The sequence below is a fragment of the Bos indicus genome, chromosome 10 (genome assembly GCF_029378745.1).
Source record: "Bos indicus isolate NIAB-ARS_2022 breed Sahiwal x Tharparkar chromosome 10, NIAB-ARS_B.indTharparkar_mat_pri_1.0, whole genome shotgun sequence".
Classification (NCBI taxonomy): Eukaryota; Metazoa; Chordata; class Mammalia; order Artiodactyla; family Bovidae; genus Bos; species Bos indicus.
Genome location: NC_091769.1, coordinates 51038379 through 51051696, shown reverse-complemented (window position 1 = coordinate 51051696; position 13318 = coordinate 51038379). Strand labels below are relative to the sequence as shown.

Here is a 13318-nt window from a genome sequence, read left to right as displayed (position 1 = left end):
GCTTCTTTTACACTACAAAAACCAGGTTGAGTAGTTACAACAGAAACCATGTGGCCTATAGAGCAAGCAGTATTAAGTATTTGGCTCTTACAGAATGTTTGCAGACTCTTGATTTAATCAATAATCTGGCTCTTGTTTAACTTCTTTCTTTAGTTATATAATTTAAGGTTATATTTACAATCTGTGACTATTTCTGTCATTTTAATATAGTAATTCTTTATAAAGAAAGTTGCCAATTAATATTTCTATCTTCCAGTATCTAGAAAATTACTTGTTCTGAATCCTTAAGGTTAAACATGAAAAATCAGTATATGTGTTTGAAACTAGTAGAAAATAAGAATTAGACTATAAAAATGAATCCCTAGAACTGTTTTCTCTCAAGTGCCATTCGTTTAGAACTTTATTATCATTTGCATTTGTAAATTTGACAGACTTTAGAAAGAGAAAATAGAGTAAGCTGGACTGATGAATAAAGAGTGTGAATAGAAGTAATACCAGTTTCCCAGATGTGTTGACATGTATTTGCATGTGTTTGAAGAAAATGCACCGGTTAAATTTTTTTCCTTAGAAGTTTTTTTGTTTTTTTTTACTTAGAAGTTTTATCCATTAAAATGGATGAATATTATTAAAGCAAAAAGATGAAGCAAGATAGTTTCCATTTCTTCTGTTTTATATGTTTATATAAAACAACTTCCTTGTGTCTATAGCATATGCTGGAGTATTAATTTTTAAAATTTTATTTTCATTTAGTTCCTGTTATTCTATTTAAAATATCTGCCGTATAAAGATTATAAAGATACTGTTTTTTCCCTTGGATGATATTTGGATTGGAGACATTGAAATAAATGAGTAGTGAGAATTTGTGGGACTATGGTTTCTTGATTTATTGTTAATCATTAAGTTATTTTATATTGCATTTTATAATTTATTGTTACAGAGTTAATTTCAAGACTATAGATGTTTATAATATTAATACTAGATTGTTTTTTTCTACATTAAGAAATAACCAATTATTCAATTATTTCCAGTGGTCTTTTTGTGTTCTGTGTTTCCAGGCGGGCACATGAACGCCCCCCACCCCATCCACATAGGATGCACCCAAATTATGGTCACGGGCATCATATTCATGTGCCTCAGACTATGTCCTCACATCCTCGACAGGCTCCAGAGAGATCTGCCTGGTCAGTATCTTATTTATTTCAGGGCTGTGATCAGTTTCTTGTGGTAGAAAAGGTTGGAAGAGATACTTTGTAGGGGAAGGGTAATGTGGGGACTTGCCTGGTGGTCCAGTGGCTGAGACTGGACTTTCAGTGCAGGGAGTCTGGGTTCGATCCCTGGTCAAGGAACTAGATCTCACATGCTGCAACTAGGAGTTCGCATTCCGAAAGTAAAGATCCCACATGTCACAACAAGATTGAAGATCCTGAGTGTTGCAACTAAGACCTAGCACAGCAAATAACTAGATATATAAATTTTTTTTTAAGGATAATACAGAGAAACTGAATTCCAGCTTAGCTGTGACTCACTGTCTCTGGGTGAGTCATAAGAGACTCGGGGAGGAAGGAGTAGCAACTTGAGTTCTAGGGCAGGGAACCCTGTCAAACTGGAGTAGAACTTTTTTGTTGTTGTTGTTTCTCAGAGATTGACCATCAAAGTAAAAACCCTAAATTTTTCATATCTTCTTTATCCAGCACCTCCACCTTTGTACTCACATTTGCTGTACCTCCCTTAACCCCTGCTATTGACAAGGGAGATCCAGCCTGGATTCTCCAGGCTTGAGTTGTTTCCTAGAGAAATGGAGGCAAATTTGCATTAATTTTCTTTCTGAATCTGTTGTCTGTAGGTAGTTATTGAGATCTTGATCCACAATGACTTTTCAGACAAAATATAAAATGAGAATAAATAAATGAAGATTTGATATTTACCAGTTTTACTTTCTAAAATGTTGTTTACCCTTGCTTTATAAGGTATAGAAATGTTTACTCTTCGAATTATCCTTGATGCCAACAATCCAGAGGCACTATCCAACAAACAAAAGACCTGGAAGCAACATTCATATAAACCAAAAAAGTAAACTCAATTGTATGTGCTTCTCATGAAAAATCAGACTTTTAGATTGGAAGGAACCTTAGGGACACTCATTATATGTCCTTCCTTTGTAAAGTGTGAAACTGGATACAAATGCCTTGCTCCTCATGGTCACAAAGTTGAACCTTTGAATTTTGGTTTCTAAAATGAACTTGAAATTATTAGGTATATCTTTTGGGCTAAATTATCTTTTTACTCAGCTAAGATAAGAATCTTCAGATGACATTAAAAAATGTAAACATACTTCTGCATTTCTGTTGATAATAGACACTGTAAGGATGTCTAACATTTAAAATGTTCTCCTTTGTCAGGGAACTGGGAATTGAAGCTGGAGTAACTGCAGCTACTTATACACCTGGAGCATTACATCCTCACTTGGCCCATTACCATGCACCACCTCGGCTTCATCACTTGCAGTTAGGAGCTCTACCTTTAATGGTAAAATAGGAAGATTTCAAAATTCTGACATAGTTGCCTTCAAAAACTGTTCTTCCTTTTCTAAATTATTTTTTGGAAATATTTTTAATGTATTAGTTGTTAATAGGTGTTTCAGTAGAGGATTAGAATTATTATTATTAGATTTAAATTGTGCTATAAGAAGGTATTAGATACAGTAAAATATGTGTTTGTAATGTTACATATATTCTTCTTGATGTAAAAAATGACATTTTTTTCCTTTTATACCGACATGATAATCTTTATCCACTTTTAGTGAGATATGTGCTTTATCATCATAAATGGTAATGGGTCTGTTCTGATGCATTCATACTTTATTTTCTGATCAGTAGAAAGACTATACTAATTCTCTGTAACTGATTTGAGCGGATTCAGATTTTGTTGATACCAGCTTGAGTTCTAAAGAGCAAATTCAGCAAAAATTGAGTTTGCCTTTCACATAATACATATTGTGTTATAGAGAGAAGTGAGTAGTTTTGTAGGAGTAGAAGTATTGCAGAGAAGGTTTCCAAGTTATACATGCAACTTCTAAGCAAGCTTTGGAATTGAGAATGGTACTCTTAAAGTGGCTACATCATGCAAAGAGCTTTCAAATAGCATAAAAGCACAGGGAAATCCAAGTTGCTGTTTCTAGATCTTAGGGGTGAAGGTCACTCAGCAATGAAATATGTGCCCTGCCAAGAAACTAGAACTTAGGCTTCATTGAAAGAGGAATGTCTTGATCAGATTGTACCTAAATAGACCATCTCTTCAGTTGTGTGGAAAATAGATTTCATGGTGGAAGCAAGGACACATTATAGTAGAAGAGATGAAAGTTGATGAATGCTTGAACAAGGGCAGTGGCAGTTGACCTAAAAATGATGGGCTCTGTTTGAGTAATATTTAAGATGATTCCCAGATATCTACTTTGGTTGTTAGGTGTATGGCGCTGCCGTTCACTAATTTGGAGAATATTAGATGAGGATTTAGGGAAGGGGTTGCTGCTGCTGCTGCTAAGTCGCTTCCGTCGTGTCCAACTCTGTGCGACCCCACAGATGGCAGCCCACCAGGCTCCCCCATCCCTGGGATTCTCCAGGCAAGAACACTGGAGTGGGTTGCCATTTCCTTCTCCAATGCATGAAAGTGAAAGTGAAGTCGCGCAGTCCTGTCTGACTCTTTGCGACCCCATGGACTGCACCCTACCAGGCTCCTCCGTCCATGGGATTTTCCAGGCAAGAGTACTGGAGTGGGGTGCCATTGCCTTCTCCGAGGGAAGGGGTTAAATGAGTTAGATTTTGGACATACTGAATCTGAGATATATGTGTGTCAGGGTGGACTGTCCAGTAGGAAGTTAGGTTTATGGTCTGGATCTCCAAAGAATAAACTGGTCTTTGAGTTAAAGAGGTTGTGATCTGTCAATATAAAATATTACATGTGTCATATGTCTGTCATATTACATGAATCCATGGAAGAGGATTAGATTTCTAAGAAAAATGTGCAAAGGTGATGAGAGATTGAAAGAACCTTGGCCAATAATAATACTGTATTTAAATGATAATACTATATTTCAGGGCATCCTAGGTGGCTCAGTGGTAAGAGGAACCTGGTGGGCTACAGTCCATGTGGTCACAAAAGAATCAGACACAACTTAGCAACTAAACAACAACAATAAGTGTACTTCAAACAAATAATTCCAAGAATTGGCTAGGGTAATTGAGGAGAAACAAAGTTAGAATAATGTCAAAATAATACGGTCAGTAGTGTTTCATCACAAAAAAGTAAAGTTTGAAATATGTTGAATGCATTTGGCATTAGAGTGGTTTTTGGCAGCTTTTGTCAAAGTGATTTCAGTAATGGTGAGGGATGGAGGTTGGGGTGCCTCTTAGATCACAGTAAGGTAGGGAAAGTTAAAATATGTGGAGATTAAATATAAACTACTTGCCTTATAAACTTGGCTGTGAAGGGAAAGTGGGAAATAGCATTGGCATTTGGTCCAGGATTGATTCTTCCTTGGTGGCTCAGATGGTAAAGAATCTGCCTGCAATGCCAGAGACCTAGGTTTGATCCCTGGGTAGGTACAGTCCCCTGGAGAAAGGAGTGGGTACCCACTCCAGTATTTTTGCCTGAAGAGTTCCATGAATAGAGGAGCCTGGCGGGCTCTAGTCTACGGGGTGGCAAAGAGTCGGACATGACTAAGTGACTAACACTCTCTCACTATTAGGATTAAAGAGAGAACCTGGGTTTGGAGAAACTTGAAGGTAATTTCAGGTTTAAGACAAAACAGTGGTAGCATTAGGGAGGACTTGTTTGAAGATATACAGGAAAAGGGTGGGTAGCAGTTAAGGGTGGTCCAGGTTGGGGAAACAAGAGAAAAGGGGAGCAAATGATAGAGCTCACCTTTGGGTAAGAGAAGGAGGAAGCTTATCCCCAGAAGTTAGAGAAAGGAGGCTAGGGAGGGTTACAGGAGACATGCAGGTTTAAGTAATTTGGAAGGCAGGAGTTCCTTTCTGATTTTTTCATTTCTCTTGGAGATATGTAGAAAGATAGGTTATCTGCTTAGAGCTGGATACTATTGATCTTGATTATAAGGAAAGTTGCAGATACTTAAATAATGGACTATTGAAAGGGTAAAAATTATTGCTTATTTTAAATTCTTTTCCATGTGTGAACTGTCTTTTAAAGCTGTAAAACATGCTAGAAGTGTATTATGATTTAGTAGAAGCCAAATAATTCTGGAGATTTGTTTATAAAAATGCAAGAATGGTCTTAGAATATCCCTTTCCTAACACTAGGGTCAGCTCTTGTTATTCATGGTAGTTAATGTAGTATAGAGTTACTGTGAATGCTGGTAAAATAGATAGTGAACCATTATTCGCAGGGTAAATACAGCCCTAGGTTATTGCAAGCTTCCAGTCCAACAACCAATGCATAACCTTGTTTAATGTATTTTTCTGTCTAGAGACACCTTATTTGATATTTACTGTTGATTCATTGACATTGAGCACATGGCCATGCTCATGACACCATAACTCATGCCTGAATGAAGCTTATGTACACGTATTTTCTCCATAAGGCACATCACAGCCTTCTTGCACTTAGGAACCCTAGCTAACAATTAAGCATTATGTTTGAGGATCAGTTTAAACAACAAAATGACCTCTGAAAAGTACAAAAATGTGAAAAACATTGCACTTAATACATTGCAAAAAAGACACTTGTTTACAGTGTAAGAACTGAAACAAGTGGGCAAGGTCTTGTTCTTCCTCAGCTGGGAGCACATACTGGGTAACTCAGATTTTTTTTGCTGCTCTGTGCAGGTCTGTGAATGACTTGTGAGAGCACAACTATTGATTTTGGAGTTACAAACAAATTCTGTCAAGTAGGTGAGCTCACAAATAAGATTGTGAAGGTTGACCTTAGCTAATAAAAAATTAGAAACTGTTAAACCTTTCACTAATAGAACCAAACCAAAAGAGCAGCCAAAGGTACCTTTGGCTATTTGGGAGTTAGAGAAAGGGAAATAAAACTTTTATCCGAAATTAAATTTTGTTAGAAAATTGTATGCATTTCTGTTTCTTAATACTGTATAATAAAGCTCTCTGAAATTGACCACCTTTTTTTTTTAATATAAATTTATTTATTTTAATTGGACTAATTACTTTACAATATTGTATGAAATTGACCAGATCTTATGAAAATTTTACTCTGTATATGTTTAGGCTACTAAGAGCATCATTCTTGGGTTTGAGTATTCTCTACTTAGGATTCTTTGTGCAAAATAAGTCAAGTAGAAGAGAATCTGTTATCTCATGAAACTGCTGTTTCTGTTTTTTTCCTTCTGATGATAATTTAAAAGTTATTATAAATGAGATCACTTTTGAAGAGGAACCTGTTAACAGAATGCCTTTTTTGGAGTTATGTATACTTCCTGAAGTTGATTTTTTTGAGAAGCTAGATGGAGAAAATTGAGTATCTGAATTATTCAATGGTAGCAGTAAAACTTGAGCCTGTTCTTAATTCGTTTAGCTTACCAGTTCTCTTAAAATAGGTTCCTGACATGGCAGGCTATCCTCACATTCGTTACATTTCATCAGGCTTGGATGGAACATCATTCAGAGGTCCTTTCAGGGGCAATTTTGAGGTACGTAATAGCATTAATGAAGATATTTGCCATAGTATCTGTATTGCAAAAAGACAGCATGTGTAATATTAATAGTTACAAGTATAGGATTGCTGCAGTGACTGAGGATCAAAAGGCAGTAACACATCTATATTGCTTCTAGGGATTATTATAGAAAGATTTATTAGTAATATTAATCTTAGCATCAGAAATTACCCAAATATTGAAGAAGAGTAATTGAAAATATCTAATAATAGAAGAATGTAGGAATTTATTAAATAAATATAAATATCAGATAAAGAACCATACCATTAAATGTGCGAGAAAAATCTTAATGCTTTTTTTTTTTTTTTTTTTTAAATAAATGCAGTACGTGGAACTGTGCTCAATGTTTATGGCAGCCTGGGTGGGAGGGCAGTGTGAGGGAGAATGGATACATGTATTGTATGTACCAAGTCCCTTTGCTGTTGACTAGAAACTATCACAACATTGTTAATTGGCTCTACCCCAATACAAAATAAGAAGTTTAAAATTTTTTAAATGAACTAGACGTATATGCTTTACTGAACCCAAGTGATACTTGTAATACATTAGAATTTAGTGATAACATTTTTTCTATAAATCTACTCTTTGCAATATATCTGGGAAATAAGTACTATCAGTTTTTTGACTAGTACATTGTTTTTGATAGTTCTGATATTCTCCTGGGTAGGTGAATATAATTTATTTAACCATTCTTCTAGAAAAACATTTAGGTTTTTAAAATATTTTTTCTACTATAATCAATGCCTAATGCTTTTTGACTAAGCTTAGTTTTTAGAGAAGCATTGCTATAGAAAAAGAAACCTAAGTAACTCAGTTTTTTGCTAAATATCTTTGAATTTTCTGGAAGAACAGATCATTTAAATATGATTCAAGTTTTGTTTCTTCATGTCAGTTTGGAAGTTGGAGTCAAGAATTATTGTTTGACTTGTTTCCCTATTTTCCTGCAGTGACTTCATCTAGATGCATACATGCTTACTGACTTACATAGGATCTGTGGTAATACGCTGCTCTAGTCTACAAAGATAACTTTGCCATACCACTTCAGTTAGCTGAAAAATAGTTACAAACAGCCATTTGCCTTACCATATATGGGTTTTTGAATACTCTACATTGCATGTTTATAAATATGGTACTTTATTGCTTTTACAATACTGACTGTGCAGTTCAAGGAATAATAATACTGGCTTTTAATACTAGTTCTTCTTCTTCTTCAGGAACTTATTCATTTAGAAGAAAGATTAGGAAATGTCAATCGTGGAGCATCCCAGGGGACAATTGAAAGATGTACATATCCACATAAATACAAAAAGGTAAGCATTTATTCTATGAAACATCTACATTATTGTTGAAATGCATAACATTTAATATCATGGACTTTTTTCAAGTTTATGGAGTCTATCAGCTACATTTTTTTATTATTAAAACAATATATGCATATGGTTAAAAAATCTAAAACTATAAATTGAAGTCTGTTACTCTAAAGATGCTAGTTTTCCTTCCCAGAAGAAAAATCATGCTTAAAGATTTCTTAGGTAATCTTCCAAGTATTTTTAATAATGTGCATATGTATATATTTTTTCTTCCACTTTTAAAAATAACTCAAAGGAGATAATATGCATACAGTTTTTGTCCATTTTCTTTTTATTCTATATCAGCACCTACAGATGACCCATATTCTTATTAATAGCTTATACAGAATTCCATCCTATAGTGGTACCATAATTTAGCTAGTCAGTTGTTTGGATGGGAACTTAATTGACCTACATTTCTTATATTCTACCCTTATATTCCTTATGTAGTGTTACATCTAGAAGATGTGGAGTAGGCATGTTAAATAAATTTCTTTCAATAAACAATGTTCTATACTATAGAGACTAATGAAGTTTGAAAATGACTGTTCGTTGTATTTTTCACCCTTTTCCTAAGAGTATTAATGGGATATTACCATTAAATGTAAGTCCTCTCAACTGTTTAAGCTAAATATTATAACTGGCATTCATTTTTGAACATTATCTGAAACATTTATTAATGAAACAAAGTTTATCTGACTGTGCCTCATGATGGGACAGAATAGTGTATATGATCCTGATTATATATACTGGGTTAGAAATGATAGATTTCAGACTAATGAATATCTGTTACTTTTAATTTTGATGCTGATTATTTAAGGGTCTTACGAGAACACTTCATTGATAATAGTCACTTAATTCATCCTTTAATTCATGGCAGTTTTATCTGGGAAATATGTTGTGGGTGAATGTATGGTTTTGTTTTGTTTTGTTTTTCAAATAAACACAAACTTTACTCAGTTGTTCAATAATGTCATCTCTACTAACAAGGTAACAACTGATTGGTTCTCACAGAGGAAACTGCACTGCAAACAAGATGGGGAAGAAGGGACTGAGGAAGACACAGAGGAAAAATGTACTATCTGTTTGTCTATTTTAGAGGAAGGTGAAGATGTGAGGTAACTAAACACTAATTATCTAAAATTCATTGTCAAAACTGGACAAGAGATTTTATTTGAGGGAATTCTCTTGTCGCCCAGTAGTTAAGACTCTGCACTTTGAGCTGCTGAGGGTGCTGATTCAGTCCTCGGTCGGGGAACTAATCTCCCACAGACCTGCAACACAGCCAGAATAAGAGGAATTTTATTATAAAGCAGACCAGAAACCAAATAAAGATTACTCCTAGCATACCCTGTTACCAGTCTCTGATATGTAGAATTGTCTTCTAATAGTGAATAAAACAGTGAAAAGATTAAGTTCCTGTATTAACATCAAAGAGAAATATACTACCTGCTTTAGGGCCACACCAAGACTTGGCCAGGGAGATTTTGTGGTCAGTATTGTCTTATTTGAATCTTATAGGATGGAGAACTTGAGAGATGAGAGACTTTGGAGGCCAAAACATGTATATTAATGTTTCTCCAAAGCTTAAAGAGAGGGATCCAGATTAGCTCCATGCAGTTTGTTTTACATCATCATTTGTAAAGTGATCTTGTCCTAAAATTTCCTCTCAGTTTGTAGACTGTTTTCTTCTTGCACCTATGTGATTTAGAAAATGTTATTATGCTAACCAAATATTTTAGACTTTTCTTTTTATAATCTGTTAAGTAACTGTTTTGTTCCTATTCTGTTTTTTCTAATGTAACATAATCCCATATGAAGCAAGTTCTATAACATATATAACAACTGTATCCTATTTCGTCAGTTGACTAAGAGAAAAAAAAGTTATAAACTTTTATTGTCTACTATATCACATAGAAGGTTGTTTGAACACTGTATTTCCAATGAAGATTTATAAATATAGATAATTGTTTTTTATAGTATTGACAATACTGTGCAGAGAGTAATTAGAACACCTCTTTTTAGCTGTTTTTACAAAATATGAAATCTGAAATGTACAACAACTCAACAGTGGTGGAAGTTGAAATTGACACTTAAGTCAGTAACCTTTATTCTACTGTTAGGTTTGATATTAGCATGTTAGTGCATGGAAGCTTTATTTATTTCTCTATTTCTAATTGATAGTGTACTGTACTAAAGCAAACATAGCTGTTTAATCTGCTTTTAAAAGAGTAGCATAGTACGATAGAACATGAAAATGACCTCATGAAACAATATTAATAACCTTTAATCAATCATGTACTTTGATGTGTTAAAGAGATCCTCTAGACCGAAAATAATATTGTATATTAAGACATTCCTTAATTAGTATGATATGGCTGCTGTGTGTTTACAGAATTCTTTTGAGAGAGAATTAAGTGAGAATTTTTTGGGAAGTGCTTCATAAATACAGTGATTTGATATTAAAAATATATTTACAGTATTATGTTGTGGGGAACATATTGCCAACTCCAATACATTGGCAGCTCATGTATAGAAACAAAGCTGGAATAATTATTACTGTAGTTGTTCTTAAAATTCTTGAGGTCTTATATAATTTGATTCTTTAGCTGTGACAGTTAATTATCTTGTATTATCACCAAGATAATTAACTGTCACAGCTGAAGAATCAAATTCATATAATTTGATTAATTATATATTAATACATTACAGTGCCCAAAGTATTAATTTAATGTAGGTATATAATCTTGAGTAGGGAGGGGTTTTTTTGTTCTTTTTTAACAGAAGAGAAAATGTTTAGTAACTTCAGACCATTACTGAAGTATTACATGTATCATTTGTTTAAATGCCACTGCACTTGTCATAAAATTAACTTTTGCTTTTTGTTTTGTTTACTTATAATAGACGCCTTCCCTGTATGCACCTTTTCCACCAAGTGTGTGTTGACCAGTGGTTGATCACCAATAAGAAGTGCCCCATTTGCAGAGTGGACATTGAGGCCCAGCTGCCAAGTGAAAGTTGACACCATGTTTCAGAACTCTTACCCTCCCTCTCATTCCCACCCTCCTGGTACTGCAGTCAACCAAAGATGGCATGACTTACCTGCGCAGATTCGGAAGCCTTGAACTTAAGAGTGCTGGCTCTGCTACATGGTACAACTAATGCTAGACCTACAGTTTATGTATACAGTTGATTTTGATGTATTTATAAAAGCTTTTTTTTTTTCTAGATTTGACATTTTTCCTGTATCATTTTACTGTATTTTTGCATGGTTCCTTGTATTGCATTTCTTTGCACATATTATGGGCTTGTGACCCTGAACTTGCAGGCAAGATTAGCTGCTTTAGTAAGTAGGATTTTGTGGTCTTTTTGTTTTTTACATAGTACCGGGTCTTGAGAATTATGAATTTTTTTATCCATTACTAACGTTTAATTTAATCAATCATGTACTTTAGTTTAATGTATAAAGATCCTCTAGAAAATGATAATATTGTGTATTAAGACATTCCTTAATTAGGACAAAATGGCTGCTGTATATTTACAATATGGAGTTCTGAGTTCAATACCATCCTTATTACCGGGAACAGAATACAAACCATTTTCAATCAGATGCAGGTGGTACTCACATCACCAGAGTGATCAATAGAATTCTTCTTGGTGTATCCTTTTCCTTTTAGCACAATGCAGATAGAGTTGAATATTAATACCATACATTTAGACTGCTGTTCCTATTGTATTTATCTTTTTCCTCCATCATTTAGAACTTTATTTCCCAGATTCAATTTTTGCTGCTGTGAAACAGCTCTGATGAACACTAAATATTAATTTCAATTAGCTGGATTGTATATACTTGCAGATTTAACAAAATTTTAGGGAAATTGAAGAAGACATGTAGAATTTCATTCAGTCTTCTGCTAAGCACGCATAGTAAAGATATCTGCTTGCATTGATTTTTGTAAACACATTTAGTCAGGATTTAGAATTGCAGTCATCGGCAGGTATCTATGCATTCATAGAACTTCTAAAGGTCCCAGAATCACTTTTAAAGGGATTTTTATTAGTTTAAAGATAAATAAAGTCAGCTGAATCTACATGTCTCTTGTTTTATTTCTCTTTAAGCTTGAAAACAGTAAATCTGCAGATACTGTGAGGCAGAAATTATACTGTCAACCTACTGTTGCTCTGGTTTTAGACTCCCACTTCATACATTACCAAGAGTCGATCACTGATTTAAAATTTTTAATTTCTATAGTTAAGATTTACTGCATAATATAGAATATTAAAGTTAAGTTAATGTACTAACATTTCTCTTTTGGAGAAAGTTTTAATCCACTTCAGGATGCATATTATCAAGATACTTTCATATACAGGATAGCCTAATTTTATTTGTCTAAATATGCTTAATATGCCCCAGAATGCAAATGCATCAGTCAGTAACATCACTGTCTGTATGTGGAAGACATGTTCCCATGGATCATATGTGAAGATGTCGATAAGCTTGCATTAAGCCACCTGCTTTGTAAGTGGATTGATTAATAAATAACTTATATTTCTATTGTCTTTGTGTTTCATAATTCATTTTTATAAAACTGCCTATATTGAACATTATGGGATTCAAAAACAGTGATCTCACTCAGGTTGACATTTGCCTAATTTTGTTTGTATTCACTCAGTTATGGCTACTTGCCCTTTTTTTTGTATTAGTAAATGTTACACTGAGTAATTGTCAATATCAACATGCTTCAGCATGGTATGTGTTAGAGATCATGGGTGGATTATGGTTAAGAAAATTGGATATAAAATAATACAATTAAGAAGAATACTAGCAGCAGTTGTAGAAGGGTTGTGGGAGGGGTGGCAAGACAGAATGAGAGAGAGAAAGAGAAACTTTGCCATCTTACTGGGGAGAAGAGCTAGTAGCCCATATTCTGGTAGCCTAGATGTAGGACTTTACCACTGGAAAACCAATGGTCCAGGCCAAGGGATAAGATGGGGAGAATTCTATACAATGGAGTCCTCTTGATGCTCCCCAAAACACAAATACATATAGATTTCTCTATTTTTTATATTACATCAGATTTAGATGCACAACTACATTGTTGATTTGTTTAACATTTGCTACTGATTTTTAAAAATATAGACTTATCATTACTTTAAAATTTACTTTATGTGAGTATTTGTGGCATATACCTGAACTATGTAGGAGCTTATTAAGCTACTACAGTTAGTTGCAGGAAAATGTGATTAGTGTTGAACCAAATATGGAAGGAAATTTTTAGTA

General features: G+C 34.2%; 1 protein-coding gene across 9 annotated transcripts in view; it reads left to right on the top strand.

The window, feature by feature from the left end:
* Positions 1 to 12597, top strand: part of RNF111 (ring finger protein 111) — a 94125-nt gene extending 81528 nt beyond the window's left edge. For 5 of the 9 annotated variants that reach the window (XM_070796667.1, XM_070796663.1, XM_070796664.1 and 2 more), the window contains exons 9-14: positions 1029 to 1181; positions 2400 to 2526; positions 6572 to 6664; positions 7903 to 7998; positions 9028 to 9155; positions 10942 to 12597. In XM_070796667.1, the coding sequence (XP_070652768.1) occupies positions 1029 to 1181; positions 2400 to 2526; positions 6572 to 6664; positions 7903 to 7998; positions 9028 to 9155; positions 10942 to 11059 (715 nt within the window). In that variant the 3' untranslated portion in view covers positions 11060 to 12597. The remainder of the gene's footprint in view (positions 1 to 1028; positions 1182 to 2399; positions 2527 to 6571; positions 6665 to 7902; positions 7999 to 9027; positions 9156 to 10941) is intronic. The other 4 variants (XM_070796672.1, XM_070796670.1, XM_070796668.1 and 1 more) reach the window with 3 other exon arrangements.
* The last annotated feature ends 721 nt before the right edge of the window (positions 12598 to 13318 follow it).